Source organism: Danio rerio, chromosome 6, assembly GCF_052040795.2.
Source record: "Danio rerio strain M-AB ecotype USA chromosome 6, GRCz13ab, whole genome shotgun sequence".
Taxonomy (NCBI): Eukaryota; Metazoa; Chordata; class Actinopteri; order Cypriniformes; family Danionidae; genus Danio; species Danio rerio.
The window spans coordinates 40,449,422-40,474,208 of NC_141026.1; the positions used below are offsets into that span (position 1 = coordinate 40,449,422).

At 34.3% G+C, this 24,787-nt stretch overlaps 1 protein-coding gene across 4 annotated transcripts in view; it reads right to left on the bottom strand.

Moving 5' to 3' along the window:
• gabrg3 (gamma-aminobutyric acid type A receptor subunit gamma3) overlaps positions 1 to 24,787 on the bottom strand; it is a 234,166-nt gene that overhangs the window by 153,510 nt on the left and 55,869 nt on the right. For 2 of the 4 annotated variants that reach the window (XM_087257622.1, XM_087257623.1), the window contains exons 1-2: positions 7,026 to 7,086; positions 513 to 580 (exon numbers count right to left, since the gene is read on the bottom strand). In XM_087257622.1, coding sequence (XP_087113748.1) covers positions 513 to 515 — 3 coding nt within the window. In that variant the 5' untranslated portion in view covers positions 516 to 580; positions 7,026 to 7,086. Of the gene's footprint in view, positions 1 to 512; positions 581 to 7,025; positions 7,087 to 24,787 lie in introns of those variants that run through there. The other 2 variants (XM_087257620.1, XM_087257621.1) reach the window with 1 other exon arrangement.

Genomic DNA, 24,787 nt, shown 5'->3' on the forward strand with positions numbered 1-24,787 from the left:
CTGTATTTTTCTATTGGTTCTAATACAGACTGTCTCAAGTCTCATTTTAATTCAAGTTTAACAGGATAATCACAGAATAAAAGATGCAAACTTCAAAAATGAGGGAAACCCAAATTGGGAAAAAAGCCAAGCAGTAACAACATATTTTAAAACCGAAAACAAAAAAATATTTAAATAAAAAAAAAATCATCAATGATGTCAATATCATATAAATGAATACTAAAACAAGACTGTGTGAACAACTGTGAATGCAACTTTAGTATTATAGGGTTTTATCACATGCACATAATATAGTAATAGTTTTAGTGTTACTTTTTTCATTATATGCAAATAAAGTATTTATTTCATAATGTTTAATGTAAAATAATAAAAATATTTATATTTTAAAATAATATGTAAAAAACATGTATAGGCTCAGAATTATTATTTTTTATATTGTCCTATAAAACAATCCAACAAAGATATCCATAACAACCAAAATAGCAGCGCTTAATTGAAATGCCTCCACTCACCATATTTATAGATGACACTGGTCCAATGCTATTTACGTAGATGTCGACATCAATGACTGTCGGTTTAACTGCAGAGAAAGAAAGAAAGAAAGATGACATCAGCCATGTTGAAGTGTTTCATAATACAGCCACAGAACTCTTTCACTCTGTTGTTGTTGTTATCTACAATATATATCCAATGTGTAAGCCACTTAAAAAGTGCCCTAAAATACTTTGAAATATGCATTGGAATTTCAACTGAAACATGAAGATAGGGCAGGTAAAATCAAAAAACTCCTCCCACACCATTTTGAGGAATGTAAACAAAAACAGTAGTCCTAATGTATTCTCTGTTTTGGATTTTAACTTCTAAGAACCCAGAAAGCTCCACATATTGATACATTTTTAATGACAGCTGTGTTAACATCTTGTTTCAGTTCTAAAATAGTTTGACGGCAAGCAGAAACTGTTCATGGAACAATGATATAGGCATATTGAAACGGTCTATAGTGTTTGTTTGTTTGACAGCTCTGCCAGTCTTGATTCCTTGTTTTAATTGTATCAATGGTATCTTGTAGCAAGCACGAAGCTTCAGATGCTAAACAGCCTTTGATTGGACAGAAGTTCTGATAAGAAGCTAAAGTATGTGGTATTGTCATTAAAAAAAAATACTGATTGCTAATGGTGGAAGTGAGAAACTGCAAGTTTTGAATCCTCATATGTGCTAAATGTGCATTGCGTCACTGCTTTTGGAGCACATTTTTTTTACATGCATTTTTTATTTCTTTTTGCTATTTGGGCTCATTGGAACCTAATTAGTATAAAACCTAAGTATCATCTTTTAATATTATGTACTTTTAGAGAAAAATTATGTCCATGTTTGTGATCTGAATTTCCATAAAACACAATAAAGTCACTTTTGTGTAATAGAATGAAAATCTCTTTATTTCTGCCTTGAACACAGCAGTTTTTTCCTGACTGTTTTTAATGCATTAATAGCACATACACACATTTTTGAAAATGTTTTGACTATCAGTAAATACAAATGTTTTTTGCACATTTTGGACAGTTAAAATAGTGTGTGTGACATTTCATATGCTGCAAAACAGTTGCAGAATGACACTGTGTGTCTATAACAAAATATAAAACATAAGACATAAGAGCTAAAATGTGCTGTTCACCGGTACTAAGCCCTAGGAGGTTAAAGAAAAACTCAGATGTTTGGAAATTTTGGCTCATTTTACAAGAGTTAAAGAGTTGAGTTTTACCGTTTTTGAATCCATGCAGCTGATACAGGCCTGATGGAAGCACTTTAAGTTTAGCTTAGCATAAATCATTAAATTAGATTAGACCATTAGCATCTAGGGAGATATTCATTAATTCATTCATTTTCTTTTCGGCTATTAAAGTCTAGCTGAACAGCACTCGTCACTTCTGCAAGATGAAGTGGAAAGTTGGAGCAAAGGAACGGAAATCCTCATTTCAATATGAGTGAAAGCCTGGTCTGACAACCTTCCATTAGGAAAGCATTTTCTGGAGACAAAGAGAAGAAGGAAGGGTTCATTCTTCACAAAAACAACAAACTGACAAAAATACAAAGAGTCAAGTATGATTAACTTCTTATTATAGCATAGCATATAGTGTTGACAGTGAAGGTAATGCATTAGATCTCAACCTGAAACTGTTCTCAAGAAAAATAGATTTTGTTTATAGTAATGAAAGTTACTGACACGGCATGATGGCTCAGTGGTTAGCACTATCGCCTCACAGCAAGAGGGTCACTGGTTCAAGTCCCAGCTACTGTAGGTCATTTGGCATTTCTGTGTGAAGTTTGCATGTTCTCCTGTGTTCATTTGGGTTTTCTCTGAGTGCTCCCATTTTCCCCACAGTCCAAAGACATGCGCTATAGATAAATTGAATACGCTGAATTGGCCGTGATGTATGTGAGAGTAGATGTTTCCAGCTGGAAGGGCATCCACTGTGTATAACATATGCTTAATAAGTTGGCAGTTCATTCCGCTGTGGTGACACATGATAAATAAAGGGACTAAGCTGAAGAAAAATTGCTAAATGAAAGCATGAAACTGCAGGGTTCCAACGCTTCTTGAAACTGCTTGATTTTCAGACATATGAATTCAAGGCCTGGAAAATACTTAAAAACAAACATTGGTCCTTGAAAGTGCTTGAGTTTAAAGTTTATGATGTTATTTTGCCAATTGTACTGTTCTGCTTTCAAGCCTGAACAAAAAAACTAAGAAGTTTTTAATAAAAAAATTTCAAATTTATACATGAACAATGAAAAAAAATTATTTAATCAATACTTCAGAAACCACATTTAAATATTGCCTGTATTGAGTTCAACTAATTGTATTAACATTCTTTAAACATGACTTAAACTGTTGTTTAAAAAAATGACTTAAACTGACAACTGACTGTTGTTTAAAACAGTCAACATTTTTAAAAAATGACATTCAAAATCTAATAATTATGTTAATAAACAAACATAACATTAATCATTATTTTAATGTAAATATCAAGTGTAAAGTGAAAAGTACAGGAACGACTTTTATGGCGCTACATGCTGGGGTTGTGAATTACGAAGGTGCTGGGTTGACAATATTAGTGATTTAAAAATTCCTTAAAAGTCCTTGAATTTGGTGTCCATGAAAGAGTGGGATGCCTAAAACTGATTTTTAACGAAAATGTAATTTGTAAAAAAATCTATAATAAAAAATAATAAAAAATATATATAAAAGGATAAAAATATTTCAGTTGCAAAGAAAATATTTCTAATTTCTCAATATTTTAGAGTATAAAAGACTAAATAAGCAATAGAATTGCAGTTTATAGAACTTATTCTGTTTCTGTGTTGAGCTAGATTGACACAATCTGCATTGTAAAAGCGGTATAGAAATAAAGATGAAATTTATTGAAACGTTTGGGTAATAATATACATTAAATAAAATACTATTTTAATATGCAATTTATATAATACAATAATTATATAATACAGTAATAATACAATAATAATTAGCAACTGAAATCCTCATTTCAATATGAGTGAAAGCCTGGTCTGACAACCCTCCATAAGGAAAGCATTTTCTGGAGACAAAGAGAAGGAAGGGTTCATTCTTCATAAAAACAACAAACGATTAATGATTAACTTCTTATTATAGCAAAGCATAAAGTGTTGACAGTGAAGAAAATGCTAAATATAAAATAATGAAAATATTTCAGATGTAAAGAAAATATTTGTAATTTCTCAATATTTTAGAGTATAAAAGACAAAATACACAATAGAATTGCAATTTATTAGAGCTTTTTTTTCTATATTAAGCTGCTTTGACACAATCTACAATGTATTAAATTAAATAATATTTTAATATGCAATTTATATAATGTAATAATTACAAACAATTTCTAAAATGGTTTTTAATTTTATATCAAAACTTTTTTTTTAATTCTACGTCCAGAATGTCAGGAAGGTTTTGAGTTTTTTATATGCTTTAAAACAATTTTGCACATTTTCTCAGGTGTCCTCAACAAACATTTTTAATTTTCATAATAATAAATTGTACTTTAAACATGCACTGTGTAAACTACATATAAAATAATAAAAGCAATTTAAAATCTATTTTTTTAGATTATGGAAGATTATTTCAGAGAAAGTAAATAAAAAAAGGTTGAAAAATAGGTGTTATATTATGTTATATTGTATTGTATTGTATTAATTTGTAATCTGAGGAATATACGTCAAAAACATTCCCCTTTCCATCAGCATCTTTGCCTTAGCCAACCTTTGGTCACTTCTATCCGTCCGTGCTAGAGTGGGCAAAAGCCCCTCAGGTGTGCTTACTCTTAAATATGAGCATGACATTTTCAATCTCTCCTCTCATTTCCTAAATGCCTTCTTCACTGAGTGTGCATTAAATGAAAATCACCATCTGTGCAGGAATTAACACTGTCACTTGCCTTGATATCTTACATGCTGTCTAGAGATAGTACTAGATCAAATTTGATGCACACATATTACAGCTTATCATGGTTAATCTATTCAAATAATCTCACATGCAGATGGATGGTCACATCATCTCTAAAATGAGACTGCCCAAACGCTCTTAGTGTATTCAAATGTCATTTATATGAATTTTCATTTTTACTTCCCCTTTCTTTAGACACTTCACTTTTTATGTCATATTTCTTGTTAAAGTCAGTGTTGAAAACAGATGTGCTGCATGATGTTTAGAAATATGAACTTTCAAAATTGTGTTTTGTAGGAAAAGCATTTATGTGATGACATATATAATAACATTGCACTGTAGATGTTTTTACTGTCACTTTTAATTAACATGTCAATGTCAATAAATAAATAAAAATTCAAATACACTGCTAATTTTTACTTTTTAATAGCTATTCTCAAAACAAACATGCATTGTGGTAATTATAGCTTAAGGTTTCAGTCATAGCTCATATTTAACTGTGCTTTAAATCCGTCAAGCTTAAATGAAAACTGTAACCAAAGACTAGAACACACAAGACATGTCACTCAAATAGTTTTGAATGGAGAAAGTGTAACGGTCAATATGGTGAATGAAGACCTGCCTAGAAGTACAGAAGCAAATAATTAATCATTGTAGACTGAGGTTTCTCCAGGGGAGAAGCTAAGACCAGACGTGTAATTTTACGACAGTTTGCTGGTCAACAAATACACTGGAATCTCAGTGAATACTTGTTTCAAAGGCATAAGAAATATGTCCAAATAAAGCTTGAAATCTGTGCTTTTAAATGTACACTACACTTGAAAACAAAAGTTTTCTGGTTTTGTAATCTGTATGAAACGAACGCTGAAGAAGATTTTATTCTCTCTGTGTGAAGTATTTTCTAAGTGTAAAGCAGTTAATTTTCTCTTCTCAAAATGTATGTAGTGTTTGCAGCAAACATGCCAGCCTGTGTTAAAAATACAGTGATGTGTCTGTGTAAGATGAGTATGTCTGCACAGGAGCAACACTAGCAGAAGAATGACTGAATGACTGGTTGTGTATAACTGAATATGTAAAGCACTGATTATATATGTTAAATAATTGTATGAAGCTTAGAGTGAGTAACATATTATCAAGTGATTATGCTATCATGACAATGTATGTAAAAACTTAGTCCGTTTGCAAAAGTTGCATCTATGGAGAGAGAACTTTGGTGTCAAAACAGTTGCTGACACAGACCTGTAACATCTCTGTTGACATGAGCTAGTGGGCTGAGAGCCAAGAATAACAGGGCCACCTAGAGTAAAAACCTATCCTAAAATGGTTAAAAGTTAAAATGAGACTCCTAGGGGTGTGTCAAAATAACCTGTATAAATATTGTAAAAAACACAGAGACTTTTGAAGGAGCAGTAGAGACTTTAGAAGGAGCAGGAGGAGAATGCTATGAGGTCTGCTCTGCTCTTTCTCGGCTTTATTATGGAGAATAAAGTCTATTTTCTGATATTCAAAACCTCCGGTCGGATCATTTCTAATTGATAAGAAGTCCGAATTCACGACAACGCAAGGTGCAATACAGTCTGTCCTGTCATACGTACATCACATGGCAGCAATAACTACTCAAATGCCAACAAACTAGTAAACTTTGAATAACTTTCATTTCTGGAGGAGATTCGCCATCAAGACCAAGTTGCGAATTACTTGTTCCAAGCTGCAATCAGACAATCATTATCCAGAGGATGATTGTTGTTGCATCGCAATTCGCAAGCTATCCTTTCTAAATAGTACTTAAAAATAGAATTAGTATGTTGCAAACCGTAGTGTTGAAAAGAGTATGCCAAAGGTTCCCGGATGGTTTACTATTTCCGATTGAAATTCAAAGTGTAGAAGCGTCAATACTGATAATATTGTCCACACTACATTGCACATTGGATGTGAATTTGTTTTAAAACTGCAAGCTCAGGTAAAAAGTGGAAACAAACCACAAACACGGCTGACAAGTGAGACCAACCGTTGAAAGGCTTCAGTAAAATTGTTTAAAAAAATAAAAAATGTACATACTGTACTTTTAGGGCATAGTATAAGTATGTGAACTGAGACACAGCAAATGTGTAGAATGGCCATAAATAAGGATGGTGTCGTGATCTCATTCCTTTCGAATGCGCATGCCCTTTAGCTCAGGCAACCTGAAAAAAAATGCAGATTTTGTTTGATTTAAATGTTTAAAAATGAAACCTATGAGACATTTGTTGTTTAAGTTTATTGATGGTCCAAATTCATTCATTCATTCATTCATTCATTCATTCATTCTCGTTTTAGCTTAGTCACTTTATTAATCTGGGGTCACCACAGTGGAATAAACCACCATCTTATGCAGCATATGTTTTACGCAGCAGATGCTCTTCCAGCTGCAACCCATCACTGAGAAACATGGTTCCAGATATGTAAGGTAATCGTAAGCTTGGCAAACAGTTTTGGAGATTTTGATGTTTTCCCATTCAGACAGAATGCCAGAACATAGGCGTTTCAAAGGTGGTCGCAGAGTAAAATGACTTGCCTTAATGCAGGGGTGAGCAAACTTGGTCCTAGAGGGTTGGTGTCCTGCACAGTTTAGCTCCAACTCTAATCACACACACCTGCTTTTAGACTTCTAGTAATCTTAAAGACACTGATTAGCATGTTCAGGTGTGTTTAATTAGTGTTGCAGCTAAACTCTCCAGAACTGTTTGCCCACCCCTGCATTAAAGACACTTCTATCTGCTTGTTGTGACATATAAAATACTGTTTCCAAGTCTAAGCTGCTACTCATTTGAATTGAGAAACTATTTGTTTATGACCACTTTTTAGTCATATAACACATTAGAGTTAGTTTAATTTAAAACCATGCTGTACACGATAGTCTCTGAACTTGCTGCATCACAGACACCAATATTTCTATGATTTATCGTCACACTTAACAATATGCATTTGAACAAAACAGATTTATTAAACAGATATATTTTGTTTCTCTTGATTTTTTCCTATTTTTTACATTTGAATTTATTTTTCCCCTAACATAAATGTTGGTGTACACATTTTTTTGGACTGTTATCATATTTTTTTGTTAGATTATTTCCATATTTGGCTTCAGTACTGACTTAACTAATGCACAAACTTAACTTATGCACAAATAATATATATATATATATATATATATATATATATATATATATATATATATATATATTTGTAAAGCTTCCTATATACAAATATGAATTTAAAAGAGAGCTCTTTGAGGGGAGCTGGGCACTGTAACTGTATAAACACATGGTGAATTTAAATGTACTATTAAATTTAATTAGTAAATGAAATGATATAATATAAGTGGAACAGATGCAGTCTCAATGCAGCTTAAAAAAAATCATACTTTTCAGGCCTTGAGAAAGTTGCATTCATTGGAAATGTTGTTTTGAGAATCATTTTTGAAATATTCAGCTGCAGTCACCATTCACTTGCAATGCACAAATGAAAACATCTTACATCTTTTAAAACATCCTCAACTGACTTTGAACTAGACTTTAACCATTTTGTCCTTATTTTTTCGTGTTTTGACTCGACTGCACAGTCTGCTTTGATTTTAAACCAAGACCATACTTCTAAATAGAGTATACACACTCTTAAAACATTAAGCATTTATCAGGCACAAGAGCAATACTTTGTACCTGTTTAAAACTTTTATTGGGAATGTTTGATTAATTATAAAGCCCTAAAACACTCAGCTGTCGACTATGAGCACGATATGGGAAATAACAGCAATGTACCATGAATATTTCATTACTCGCGTAAGTCACAGTTCATCATCCAATGTCCTATTCCGCTGCTGGAAAATTACATTTACAGTTTATAATTGCTTTCAATTTACAGCAATGATACAAATTAGACAGATATTGTTGCTATGCTATGATGAGGTGCAATAAAGTTAATGAGCTTAGTGTTTGGAGATGGACACACATTCTGAATGTTAGACTGCTCTTCCAAATAATATATATAGATCTCTCCCTGCTAACATCATTAAGGTGGAGGATAATCATCCACACACCTTCACTCTCTCATACACAACTGCAGTAATACTTTACATACAAAGTTCCCTTTGTTAAGGGTTTGTAAAGGTATTCACCATTGATTAAGAACTTCTTTACAATGCATTATTGTCAGTGTAAAACCAAAGACACTGTGACTGACAAACATACATCACATTGTACTCATACATTAAAAACATAATTTTAAACATGGACCTTTGTTGTGTTATCTGTATTGTGCATGTTTTTGTAATGTGTATAGGTTGTTTTATTGTCAAAGTTAGCATTTTGTTTATGTAAAAATCTCCATTTCATGTCAAACAATAGCTCATATCATCTTCCCATTCACACTGAAATAACTACAGACACATTTTCTTTTAAACATTATTTATTAACCAAACATAGAAAGATTGCATACACTTACCAGTTTCCATTTCTCAGCACCAAACCTGTTTACAGGTCAAACAAAGACATTTATACAGTTTTTTCCCGCCTTCACTGCAGAGCAACCATTTTGGATGACATCATCAGGGTCACGACCCCTGGTCAGTGATTAATAATCTCTGTTTTGTTGTTTATATTTGGTTATTTGTTGTGTTGTATTTTGAGTTTTTTATGCGCATGCATTTACTTGCATTGATTTATACTTTTGTTTAATGTCTTTTTGTGTATTTTTTTTGTCTCCATGTTAACCTACAACCCATAAAATGGTTGAACCCATGGGCGGGGCCAATAATATAAAATGGCCCCAAACCTTTACTCTCGGTGGGTAGTTGTAGGAGCAGGTTGTGTGGTGTTGTGGCAGAGTATTGCTAACAGATTTTGTTCAGGTCATAGCCTTGATTTAGCTGAACAAGCCTGTAGATACGTTGTAAATATTGTATAGTTTATTTTTCTTTATTGTTATTTTGGTGCATTTTTTTTCTTCACTTTCACCAGTGGCTTCTGTGACACTTTTTGCCTCCATTCACCCTGGTCAGTTATGAATCAATGATAAACTGTTATTACTGCATGGATATAAAGCATGATTAACACTACCTGCTAAACAGGGCACCATTTTCAACCTATGCTATTGACCTTAATCTGCAAAGCAGAAGTGTACTATAGTTAATGTGATTAAAAACTTCCAATTCATTGAATGATAAACTGCAGAAAATGGTCAAATTACTCTCTCTACAAACAACTGTGTTCATGACTATACCTAAAAATTGTATATTGTATTAATTTTATGTTATATAAATAAAAAAAACAAGAGTATATTATATAAATTATATAAGTGATATAATCAGAACATTCAGTTCAGTTCAATTCACCTTTATTTCTTTAGCGCTTTTACAATGTAGATTGTGTCAAAGCAGCTTCACATAGAATATTATAGTAAATTGAAGCAGTGTCAGTTCAGTTTTCAGAGTTTAAGTTCAGTGTGTTTAATATACTAGAACATATCAGTTTGCAACATGAAGCAGCATAACAACTGTTTATATGCCTTTAAATCAATGGAAGTGAATGAATCTCGAGCCAAAAAGATTTCAATGGCTGCATCCGCTCGTACGTAAAAAATAAGGTCAATAAATGCTTAATAAATATCATTATTCAAAATCATACCTGATTTCTGTTTTATTTCATGATGTCGAATAATGGACTATTGTAGTGAGTTACTGTATTTGCTGTTTTCTCATTAAAAATTGAATGACTAATGTCCCTTATTATATGTTACTAATAATAAGTCACGCTGTCTTAAGTGATTCACCGGGGTTAGAACAATATTGGAAAAATCTGACATTGTGCTATTTTGTTTTTCTGATATATATATATATATATATATATATATATATATATATATATATATATATATATATATATATATATATATATTTGGAAAGAATTCATAAATTCAGATTGTTTGCCACAGGAAAGGGAATAATGCATCAAATAATAAATAAATAAATAAATTACAAGCAAGAATGCTTTATGGTTTTCTGTTTAACAGTATTCAGGTACAGAAATTGAATAATCAAACTTAAAATGACACTACAACATCTTCACTGTATAAATAATAATAATAATAAAATTATTAATGACACAATTCTTTGTGCCTGAATGCTTAAACTCTCTTGACATGTTCAGACTGTCAGGCCCCTAAAACACAGGCAGAAGATGAACCTTCCGGTTGGCTATATTAAAAAATCTCACATCCTCTGAATGTATGGCTCGGGGTCAACAATAATCTCAACTCAATTTTGCAAATCCGGCAATATGACTATGACTTAAGTGCACATTGTGATATGGTCCTTTGGAATGTGTTCCAACTGAAACAAGAAAAGGCTGGGACATACCATAGACATAATTGTTGTGCAACACTTAAAAAAGAGATTTGCTGTATGTTCAAACTACTTAGTTAAAATGAGCTGAAACAACGCATATTTGATTTGATTTTAACTTAATTGTTTAATTTTTAATCAAGTTAAAATTTGTAAAAACTAATAGGCTAACTTAATTCCTTCATGTTGGCCCAATACAAGTCAATTGTGTGGAACCCAGCATTTTAGACAGTGAATATCATTTATGGATTTATGCAAACAGTAGCATCATTGACCTATAAAAAAATGATGGCACCTATCATACCTGTAAGCACGCTTTTTACACAGCTTCTATTCTAACTTGCAGGTTAAGTGCAATTAAAGTGTACATTGAAATGCAAAGTCAAAGTATAGCAGAAGTGAATGAATAGACTTTAACTACCAGCAAATATTAAGGTAAGCAAAACAAACCGACATCAAATATAAAAGCAGACACTTATGTGCTGTAATGCCATCACCAATGACTAAATCCCTGAGGTCTATCCAAAAGATAGATGTAAACATTGCCAAATAGGAGCTCTGACAGGGACAGTTTAAATGACTGAAAAACAGCTGCGAGTGCAGTATATGGATCCCAAGTGCCCGCAATTTAGTTTGTGATCATAGCTCTGTTTTGTTCTATGGATATATGATCCAAATAATTATAGCTTGAAACAGATGTGTTTCTATGGAAATCCTAGTCTAACTCTTTTGCCCACCAGGTCTCCGCAAAGGTCACATGGCTAAAAAAAAAAAAAAACAATAGCATTTAGTTTGCAACACAACTCTGCCAGTCACATCTTTTTTGGTCAAGTGCATCAGATAATGAAAGCCACAGTCTATAATAGCAATACTGAGTCTGAATCGACATTTCTCAACTCTATAATAATGTACAGCTCTCTGCATAATTTAAATAGGTCTGATATGTTTTGTGGTCCGTGCCGATTCAAGCATATGATCCACTTTTTACTGTCATATCTCTGACCTGAAGTAGACTGTATCTGTGCACTGTGGCGGTTCACATGACATTTTTGCAAATGCAGACTTCATTCACCCTAAAGGCAATCAAATATACACTGTCTGTACCCTTATGCGATATTATTCACCAAATAAATATGGATACAAATAAAAACGGACAAATATAAAAAGATTTCATTTTGAATCTCGTATTTTCCTGTATGCTGACTTCTCAGTAGCGGCCCATGCAACAGGCAACATAGGTGGTCACCTAGGGCCCCATGTTTCTTGGAGGGCTCCTCGAATGCTATATTTACATTATATTTACTGAGAACTCAAGTGCGAGAATGAGCACAAATGTTTAAATTATGAACAATGCGCGTTGTGCAATGGACAGTCCCCATTAAATGCAATACCATTCACAACAACAGTGAGAAAAAAATAACCTACACTTCTTTATCTTTTAATAAAAGAATAACTCTGTATAATTCATGCATGACAAATAGCGGAAAATGATAATAAATGCACAACAACTATTTGAATAAAAGCAGAGAGTATTAGAAACATACCCAGCAGCACCACACTCTATTTTGCATAACATCACCTCAGCTATTGGGTGAACTAGAATGACGTAACATATTCCTGCACACATATCTCTCCAAATTGTTCACGTTGGATAAAAACTTGGAAAAGTGTCTTAATGTCTTGAGAAATAAAACACAAGTGTCATTGCTATTTTTCATCAATCTTAATTAAATTTTAATTGGAAATGTAATGGTGTCCAAACCAAACATCAGCCGGAAAAAAAAAAAAGAGAAGCAGAGGAAGAAAAGCAAGTTCAAAGTAAAGGTATGTTCTGCAATGCTTAATACATTATTTAGTAGTGCAGTAGTAAGACTTGTTTAAATAAAAGTAACGATGCCCACGATCACAGAAATACTTGTGTGATGTGTGAGAATAAAAAATCACTCTGCTGAAAAAAACAGAGGTTTCCCCCTTATTTGGTCTAATTAAAAAAAAAAAATCTAAAATCTAATTTTACCCACTGCCCAACATCTAATGCAAAGTTCATGTAAGTCTCTGTGTAAAAACAAGCTAAAATGTCTCCTGCATTTCTAGTTAATTATACATATATTTGTATGTCATTCATTTACAAAAAAAAAATGCATTTGATTCATGATATATGTCATACTTATATACAGTACTTTAACATTTAAATGACTATTTTCTGGCTTGCAAACGTATTTGTTTAAATCTGAGTAAATATTTTTGCATATGTATTATTGGTTAAATATATTAAAATGTGTACACTTAAATATTAAAATTGTATTTTTTGGGCTTTCTTCTCACAGTTTTTACACAAGTTGGCCCATTTTGTTTTAATCTCACCTAGGGCCCCTCAACCCTGTGGGCTGGCACTGGATAGTCTTCTAAATGTGTTTTAGAGCACGCTAAATCAGTAAAAACATAATGATACTAACACCTAACAAACTTTTTCACAGAGACTAATGTTTAAAATTCACCAGTAAATGGTTCACATTTGTTTTAGGCATAAAATTAAAATCTTTTTTGACCAATACAATAAATTTTTGGCTATTGCCAACATTTATAAATAAATAGCCTAATGTTCATTATGCTACACAAACACTGGAATTAAATAGATTCCAAACTTTCAATATCTTATCAAATTACAATTTGACCTATAATTTCCTCTTTGGTGAGGAATGGCTACAAGTTTTTACACTTTAAAGGACGTCATTACCATCTTGCAGAGGATCATGGTTAACACATATCAGCAACTGGTAAACAAAACAGTAAGTGACATGAGTAATGGAATTTTAATGAGAAAATCACAAATACAGTAACCTTCAATACCTTTATATTACATTATAAAGAAACCTTAATATCAATAATAACATAATTTCCCTTGCAAATTCAGAGAGGAAGCATGGTTAAAATCATTGCATGTTTGTAATAATGGTGTATGTGCAGTCGGTGAGAGGTCAGATGGCGGTCTCTGACAGAGGGTTTCTGCTCATTACATTTAGCATGAGGACAAGCACCTGCGTCAAATGTCACACACTAACTCATTAATTGCTCCACACACAGATGTGACCACTGAGCCGAGGGAAGACAAGAGGAAATAAGCAACAAACGAGGTAAAAAATAAATGTAGAAATGAAGATTTGGAGGTAACATTTGCAGCAAGAATAAACAAAATAGACGGAAATCATAGTAGAGAACAGATGCTTCATTTGTACTGCAACAAGCCAGATGGGGTACCTATTTTAATGAATCTGCCACAAAATACATCTTTGTAGAAATCTATACTATGATGTTTATGTACATTTGTTCATTTATTCATTCCTTTTCCTTTGGCTTAGTCTCTATTTCAAAGGTACCCACAGCACCATCTATTCTGGCATATGTTTTATGCAGTGAATGCCCTTTCAGCCACAACCCAGTCCTTGGAAACACCCAATCCAGGCCATTCCGAAAATGTACCGCTATATACATTTTTGGAGAGTGCCAAATGCGTCCCAAGAGCTACAATATTTTGCAGTTTTTTGTTTTCGGGAATCCACCAGAGGCCGCGGTGTATGCTTTTTTAATCTCAAATTTCTCTCGAGTGCCGTTCGCGCCTGTTGTTCTTGTGTCACCAGAGGCCAGAGGCTGCTGTTTACTGACTGACTGACCGATCAACTGACGCACATTCCTCCCTAAACCCAACCAATAGTGTTTTAAAAAACACAGATTAACCCGCCCACCCACTTCCCTAAACCCAACCAACAGTTTTAAAAATAAAAAGAAAAGCCCTTGCCTGATATTTACCATGTTTTAGCATTTTACCACATTGTCACCCTGCTATTTACTTATTTTATTTTTTGGATTCTGTTTTTGTCTTACCCACTTTTTGGAACCGTTCTTTACCAGACTCGAAACCAATCCCTGTGGTCAACTCCTCTCTGCGTCTTAAGTCCACCGACGTACATGACGAGCTAACTGAACAAACTGGTAACAGGTGGAAAGCCCGTCCATGCGGAGGTAAGCGGTTAGCTGGTAAGCGCAAAAAGGAGCCGCATTGTACTACCCCGTAGCATTCATTTCAAGACGAAATGCACACTGTAAAAAAATCTGTCATTTTACGGTTTATTTCTGGCCGCTGGGGTGCTGGAAAAAAAAAAAAACGTTGAATAACGTCAATTAAATTACAGAAATTTACTGTAAAATAAAAGACATTAAATTACAGAAGTTTCCTTAAATTTAAATTTCTGGTACATTTCTTTAATTCAACCTCTGTTATTTTATGGTAAATGTCTGTAATTTAACGGCCGTTATTTAAAAAAAAAAATTTCAGTACCCCAGCTGCCGGAAATAAACCATAAAATTACAGAATTTTTTACAGTGCAGTCATACGTATTTCTAATACTGATACATAATTCACGATCTCCAGATATGTATATAGGGCTTTGTTTTCAGAATGTGCCTACATTTGAAACACCCATACACACTCATTCATACACATACAACATGGCCAATTTAGTTAAATCAATTCACCTATAGCCCATGTCTTTGGACTGTGGGGGAAGCCAAAACAGCTAAAGGAAACCCACACAAACACATGGAGAACATGCAAACTCCACACAGAAATGCCAACCGGCTCATCCGGGGACTTGTACTAGCGACCTTTTGTAAGGGTCACGAAACACCAAAACACATTTTTTGAGCTGTTGACAGTCGTATATGTGTCCCACACTGCTAAAAACACTATTAGGACACCTATATTTCACTAAAAAGTGTAAATTGATTGTTTTTGCGTTACTTCATGCAAATTTTACTTCCGGTTTGAAACGAATTTTTGAAGCTGCGTCACGGCCATGACATAATAGCCTGTATTTCAGCGTGCAGACTGGGCGTCTGTGCCAGAGTGAGTCTTATTACGTCTTAAAGTGTGATGCATTAATGCATGAGTAAGGCTTGGTTCAAACCAATCAGCGCGCTCTATTGTGCAACTTCATTAATATTCATTACTGTCAGAGTGTAGACGGCAGAGACGCCACGTTGTGTTGGCAAAACAAGCGTGAAGTGTTGCTTTTATAGTTTGCTGCAGTTAAGTTTTGTTTTCATTTTCTCTCTGTGAGAGCGCAGCTGGCGTCACGTGTGGATTAACAGTGTACGCGACGCGCGACAACAATAACTTATGTGTCTAAGGAGGATTATTGTTTACCTGAGAGCTGTTCTCATCTGCAAACGCTGAGATCCGGATTCGCTTGTAGTCTCCTCTAAATAAAGACGCGGCTCTAATTGCTGGTGATTGTCCTGTCTCTACAGATTTGGTAAGTGAGCGACCAGTGCTTTTTGTTTATTCAGTTCGTATTTTATTCGTATCAAACAAACTATTGCACCGAGTGTACACAAGTTAGCACTAACAGTTACAACCAAACTATAACCTCAGGTTGGATTTTGTGACTGGAATAACATACGCGGCTTTCTGACACTACCTGCCGTGTGCATCTAAGTTTCCGGGAAATGCTGAGTTTTTTTTTTCTCTCATTCGCCGTGCGGTATCAAACATTGCATGAAAAATACACGCTTAGAGCAGATCCTCGAATCAAATATCACGTTTGTCGGGAGGGACATGAATGAATTCCCTGAATGAAAGAGCCAAACTGCAGTTAAAGTCCACCATTTAATAATTTGGCAAATAATTCGACTACAGATGTCCATGTAAACACAGTCACATTGTCCGCTGTGGTTGTGTGTTTTGACTCTGAAATTCAGCGCGCCCAAATAGACACTCCCACACCAAGCCTCTTTTCTTCCTCCGACACTCCCCCCTAAACAGAGCTGGACACGCCCACTTTTCTGACTTTTTCCAAAGTAGAGGTGTGAAAACACCCTGCTGAAACAAGGGGGTTTGATGGCCCTTTTTGTAAGGCAACAGTGCTAACCACTGAGCCACCATACCGCTCCTTGATAAAAATCAAAAATAGTAAAAACATTAATTTTCCATATCCTTTGTTCTTACATACTATGGCACAAGCATATTGGAAAGGCATTTGTAATGTACTTTTTAAGAGTCATGATTTTATATTCACAAATTATTGAATATTATTTGCAAGCAAATTAATCTTGTAATGCAAAATATCAATAAATTCAGCAACCCTTTAGCAATGCTGTTAAGTCATCTATATCTAATCCACACCAGATAAAATAAACACAACAACAAATCTCAGACCCAATAATATATATATATATATATATATATATATATATATATATATATATATATATATATATATATATATATATATATATATTACATCCATATAATAACAAAACAGAACAAACAAATTTATATATGTATGTTTCTAAATATATTTTACAAATGAAGAATAGATAACAAGAAACTTGCTTGATAATGATAAAAAGTTAAAAGTAAAACAGGAGACGAGGGGGATTATCAATAACTAATGGCATTTGGCTTCAACAATCCAAAATAAATAAATCAGTCCCATAAAAAAGAAATGCACCTAGTTGAAACTTTAATTAAAATCAATGTAAGGGAACTTGAGTCCAAGATGAAAGATCAGATCAATTTTGTTGAAGACAAAATTGCATAAATGTGTAATTTGTGCAAAAATGTGCCTTAATTCTTTATGGCATTATAGATTCAAGACGTAGATGAAACATTTCTTAGATTCACGTCCAGTTGCTGCAGATTTGTTGATTGGATTTCCTATTTTACCAAATCCCAAAGGCGCTCTGCAGGATTGAGATCTGGTGGTGGTGGAGGCCATTTGAGTTTAGTGACCTCATTGTCATATTCAAGAAACTTTGACATGATCTTATCTTCAGATGATCTTTTTGATATGGTGTTTTACCCTCCTAGAAGAAACCATCACATAATGGGTGGACATGTGGACATGTATTCAAATGATTAATTGGTTCCAAAGGGGCCAGAGTTCGCCAAGAAAACATCCTCCAAACCATTACCCCACCCGCAGTCTGGAATCTTCAGACAAGACCAGATGAATCAAATTCTGACATTATCATCCAAATTCCTCAGCAGAAATTACAATTCATCAGACATTTTTCAGATTTTTTTCTTTTTCTTTTTTCTTAACTGATTAAGTGTAAGTTTGAGCTACTGCTATAGCAGCATCACACACATTTCTGGCAAATTCAAAACCCAGACAAAGACACAGTAGAACATAAAAACCTCACTGACTACTAGCGTTTTGGAAGTGTTATTGCAAGAGAACCTTTCTATTCTTATCTAGCGACAACAAAGCATTTTGCTCATAAAATAACCACTCACTGCTAAACTATTTTTATAATACAGCAAAGGTTGTGCATGAAAACCCTAGAATTCCATCAGTTTCTGAAATACCAGCCAGGAAACGTAAGTATTTTATGTTTTGTCAGTGTAGTGGCTAATTCATATTCGTACAAGTTCAGTTGTACGAAAATGTACGATTTTAAAAAGGAGGCGTGGCACCCAACCCCACCCCTAACGCTAACCGTCATTGGGTGATGAGCAAATCGTACTAAATTGTACGAATTAGATCTTACAAATTCATACGAAGTAGCCACTAAATCAAAAAGTTACGAATTGCCGTGAGATTGCGTTGGAAATACACAAACAAGACTGTATGGCACCAACAACCATGCCACTTTCACAGAAACCTGTGGAACTTTGGCAGATTATCTAAACATGTCTATAGTGCATGCCTAAATGAACTAAGCTGTTCCCATGTGAATGGCTGATTAGATAATCACTCTGCTAAATAGTTAGCTCAGTAAATAGTTAGCTCAATTATGTTTAACCTTTATTCAATTTACACAGTTAAGATTTTATACAGTATGCAGAGCTGTTTGATTACGTTTTCAGTTAATGTTCATGAAAAACCTGAAAAGCACTGTTTATTTTACTAGTATTGTTGCAATATTGTATTCTTATTGTATTGTATTTTGCTTGTACAGTTTATTTTTCTATTATTGACAATGCTTTTATTGAACATATCATATACTGAACCGTACCGGAACATGAACCGAACCATGAGAAGTCTGTATCGTTGCACCCCTAGTGAATAGTGCATATATAAAATTGCATGAATAAATCTAAACTACTAGACTGATGGCACTCTAAGCCCTTTAGTTATTCTGCCTAGGGTCCTGCTTCCGGGACTCTCAAGAAAGCATAGAAGCATAGTTTTTGCACCAAAAATCGTGGAAACGAAAAAAGGAAAGAAGAAAGAAGACTGCACCTTGTGACACTCTATTGCTCTACCTCTCGTTCATTTGTATTCCCACAGGAGCACTTTGGGCCTTCTTTCATCCTGCCATGCCTCTAAAATTTCGAACACCATCATGAACAATTCATTGGTGGTATTTCATGCTCAACTTTCAACATTTAAAGAGCAATCCTTTAACTTTATTAGCTCTCCTTTGCTACAACCAGCTATTCAAACATCAAACACCATTATGCAATCAAGTCTAACACAGGCCTTATTTCTAGGCCACAAAATCATGGCTAAAAGTTCTGTGGTCTAACAACAGGATTTCAAAGGGATTTATCATGTATTTATATCCCATTGTGCGGCTGATGGATATCATTCCCTTCAACATCACTGTAATAAAGTACATGTGCTTTGAAATGTGATTTGACATATAGTCCTTAGAGACACTAATGGCTTGCGCCCTATTGTTATCAAGCTAACGTGTGTTGACGGTCTCATAGCAGAATGCAGACTCCTATAATTTCACAATCCTTTAATGCTACACAGGCTGCTCGGTTTCTAAGGAGATGATGTAAACCGCACTGAACATGTTGATAAGTTAGACGAGACAGAACATATAATAGCTGAGAAATTCATGGACATGGAAAGCAAAGGAAGTCATCAAAGTATATCTTGTTTGTCAAGCAGTCATGTCGTGGCCAGGCATTTTTGTCTTACGCTTTCTGCCATCCTCATAGAAGGGAAACAAATTATCAGCAATCAACCCTGCATGGCCACATTTAGCCCCTGCACCATTATGTTTCCTCCCAGAGCAGTGTGTGTCCGTCGATGAGAGCATTAATATGCAAGCTCTCTGCCCAGAATCACCATAGACACACTAATTAAATCACCCGCAACAGACCGAGAGCAGGAACATTAATGATGACATCCACCACCCCATAAACAGCCATTAAAACTCTCTAAATACAGAAACCCTGACCCTGTTAATGATGCAACCATTTACAGGTAAATAACATTTGATGAAAAGTCTGTCGCAAAACCTAGTGAGCCTATTATGTGTCCACTATCTATGTTTGCAGCTGTCTATGTGAACATAAGAGGGATTTTATAAGACAATGTTGAAAACACTGAGGTCTATAATGTCTGGAGAAATATATTTCAAGACTATTTCAATGGTCGTGGATAATATAATATATAAACGCTGTTTCTAACAAGTGTTCCAATCTGTAGCCTGGTTATTTCCAACCAATAAATGCCCTGCAATTTCTTATGTCTCCTTTAGGCTTTTATGCGTTCAGCGTTCAGCGTGCTACCTGCTACCTACATCCACATTTCAAAGGCTGATTAATGGGGTTTTGGCTGAGTGTCGTCAAGATGATATAAGCTCGACTCAGATGGGACTAACTTTCTATATAACGTTTGAGTTACAGTTCCCATCACCTTGATTACATTTTGGATTGAAACAGGACCAACATCTTCCTGTTTATTACAGAAGTTGTTTGGTCTGTTTTATACATTTTGGTATTGCAGAAATTATTACATACTCTGCATATACACTCACCGGACACTTTATTAGGTACACCTGTCCAACTGCTTGTTAACTCAAATTTCTAATCAGCCAATCACATGGCAGCAACTCACTGCATTTAGGCACGCAGGCATGATCAACACAGTTGCCTTGTAGCAACCGTTCAGGCTGGTTGGTGGTGGTGTAATGGTATTGTGGATATTTCCTTGGCACACTTTTGGCCCATTAGTACTAATTGAGCATTATATCAATACCACAGCCCATCTGAGTATTGTTGCTAACCATGTCCATCTCTTTCTGACCACAGTCTTTTGATGGATACTTCAAGCAGGATAACGTGACATTTCATAAACCATGAATCATACCAGACTGGTTTCTTACACATGACAATGAGTTCACTGTACTCAAATGGCCTCCACAGTCACCAGAGCTCAATCCAATAGAAATGGAAGATTCACATATTCATGTGCAGCCGACAAATCTAAGGAATATTTCCAGTACCTTGTTGAATCTATGTCATGAAGGCAAAAGGGGGTCCATCCCAGTACTAGTAAGGTGTACCTAATGAAATGGCCGGTGAGTAAATGTATCGTAGGAATTTCACTGATTACTATTATTATTTTATTTATTTGTAGTAAAACTATGTTAAAATTTGTAAAGATTGATATGTTAAAAAATTTTGAAACAGACCAGAAATCGGTGAGTAATCTTACCCAATGCTGATACTACAGAAGCCAGTCTTAAGCAATTTGTTGCTTGATTTAATTAGTTCATTTATTTCTTTACCAGGAGGGGGAAACACATCGACATCCATAATGAATGACACACAGCAAGCAGAAAAAGCATGGCAATCGGATGGGATTCAGTTTCTCAGAAGATCATTGAGCTTGTCAAAAAACATTTGCTGTGGAATTATTGCCGAGGTTGTGTAAAATAGAGACTTAGCAGGATGAAAGACGGAAATATGATCACAAAGCGCATGTGAAACACAACATTTTCTCTAATGATACCCTGGGGAAAAAAAAAAATTGTCCTGTTTGAATTGCTGTGTAATCATTAGATTTTTGACAGCATCTCCAATATCTCCAGAAGGTTTTAAAGTATTCATAAAGCAGGATTTACTCTTAAAAATCCAGAAAAGTCACTTTTGTTTGACAGAATTAAGTTTCCTGGCCATGATGTGACCACAGAAGGGGTGAAGGCAGATCCTGCCAAAACTAAGGCCCTCCAAAATATCCCTCTTCCAACAAATCCATGGGAACTCCAGCTGTCTTCGGGATTGTGTTGATTGTACCACAGGTGTGTTCTTAGATTTTCAGTCAAAACAAAACCACTGAATGTACTGAAATGACAGCGATCACTTGAGTGAAAGCAGATCGGCAACTGACATTTGAAATAGCTAATGAAGTATTGTAGGTATCACCACTGTAGAACTTTTTTAAGTTGTTTGTCTTATTTTGACTTGCCCTTGAATCTGCCCCTGCTATTTGTCTGTTACTTTTTATATGTAATTTCCATCCATACTACAAGCATTGATAAACTTCATTGATATTCTTCAAGTTTTCTAGTCTGATCTGGAGCCTAAGCAAATAACTGAAAAAGCACCAATGTAGACTTCATACAAAGTATTTTGCAGTATTTTAAAAATACAAAAATACGAGACACTAAAGTATTTTGATACAAAATTCACCCATTTTCATCAACCCATCAAATACAAATGACAAAATACTATTAGCTCCGCTGTAGATCACACTAAGTATACTGTAAAATACTGTACTGTTTCATGTTAACACTGTCATGTGGACAGAATGAAAATGTGCTTGCAATAATTATTACTGGTTGTCCTGTTTATAAATGTAAGATGAACAAGATTCAGGCTTGTTGCAATGCAAGAGATTTTACTTTCTGGTGGAAATAAATGATTTTAAATTATTGTTCACTTTAAATTTCTATCAATCCAATTGGAATTGTAAGTGAATACAGAAATACAATACTTCATTGACCATTCGCATAACATTTTACCAATGGATCAGCTTTAAAATGAGCACGGGTAAGTAAAGAGAATTTAGCACATAAATAGAAAAATATTGCATAACATTACTTACATGCTATAAGCCATAATATAATATAATATAATATAATATAATATAATATAATATAATATAATATAATATAATATAATATAATATAATATAATATAATATAACATAATATAATATAATATAATATAATATAATATAATATAATATAATATAACATAATGTAATATAATATGTTTCCCAGAGATGGGTTGCGGCTGGAAGAGCATCCGCTGCGTAAAAACTTGCTGGATAAGTTGGCGGTTCATTCCGCTGTGGCAACCCCGGATTAATAAAGGGACTTAGCAGACAAGAAAATGAATGAATGAATAATATAATATAATATAATATAATATAATATAATATAATATAATATAATATAATATAATATAATATAATATAATATAATATATTGTTATATAATAGTATTGTAAAAGGAATATCAATGGACCAAAACGTCAACAAATAAATCTAGAATAAATATATAATGTAAACATAAAAAATAACAGTATAATAAACATTGATTATATGTATTTAAAATAGCTAAATATTACTATTCCTGAAAGATATTACAGGATAGTCACAATTTTTGCTGTTTCTACCTTTTTTTAACTACACATGCATACAATGGATGCATATACAGCCAGACTCAAATGTTGAACTAAAGCTCCAAATCCTCATTCAGTCTTTCCTTATGTAGACTACCACAACAACTTTAGTCTGGAACTTCACCTGCTAACAGGCAACAGCATAATTAGCTCAGTGCCTGTGCTTCGTCTGACAGATAGTAACAATTTCGAGTGATTACTAAAGGCATCTCATCAGCTCCTTCCAAAGGGCCGTCGCTAATGCTGCTGCTGCTTCACGTCTAGACTTTATCAAAGTCACACAAAGCAAGATCCAATAAAAGAACCAGACAGCTTTTTCATGACATTTTGCGCTATAAATTTGAATAGACCCCTTCTTTAAAATACTGCCGTGTTGTGCTTTGCCTTCAAACATAAACAGCTTGCATTTATTCTCTCTGAAGCCATGTGAACATCCATTCATCAGCAGTCAAAATGAAATGTGGACAGGAGGGCTAACATTCATCTTCACTTATGTCCAAACCCTAATGAAAGATTGCTGGAGCAAATCGAGAGTGTACCATCACGGCTCCAAAACTGCAGAGCCGCCTGAGATGCTGCAATTCAAATTCAATCCAAATCAGCTACCTGCAAATATCCTCTGCCTGTCGGAGCTTATATCAAGACCGCAGAAGCTCGCTCATGCTGAAAACTAGGGATGTCCCGATCAGGTTTTTTTTGTGCCATCGATTCAATCCGAGTCATTAAATACTGCGTATGATGCGTTGTGTATTCCATATAAGTATGTGACTACTGAATACTGATATACACCTTTAATATTTTGAAATGACAAAAGACAGAATAATTGCAACAAAGTGAATGTAAGGATAGAAAGCATGAAGCTCGCAGTGTCAGGATGCCAGTCTGTTAGTCAAGTCTGAAATGCAACTTAATAGAATCAATAACGTATACACTCACCGGCCACTTTATTAGGTACACCTTACTAGTACCAGGTTGGACCGTCTTTTGCCTTCAGAACTGCCTTAATCCTTTGTGGCAATTCATTCCACCACATCCCAAAGGTGCTCTATTGGATTGAGCTCTGGTGAGTGTGGAGGCAATTTGAGTATAGTGAACTCACTGTCATGTTCACGAAACCATTCTGAGATGATTCTCGCTTTATGACATTCATCTTCTACTGCATGTCACTTGGTTGACAGCTAATGGAAAATAAGGATTGAGTCACAAAAATGTCTGATTGGCTCTGATCTTGGCTCTTAAGAGCAGCTTGGGACATCTCTATTGAAAACCGATACTTTTTTAACACTGGCACTAGAATCCTATAACTACTAAAATGACCATAGCAGCCATTATTCTGAAAAGTCGTATTAGACTGCCCCAAAGTGAATTTTTGTAACATCATTTTTATGTTTTGGCATTACACATTATCAAATTGACATCTAAAATTGGAGTCAAAAATGCTTCAAAAGATTTTTGATATGTTTTTTACACCAATGTTACATGTCAATTTTGTCGTGTACATGTCGTG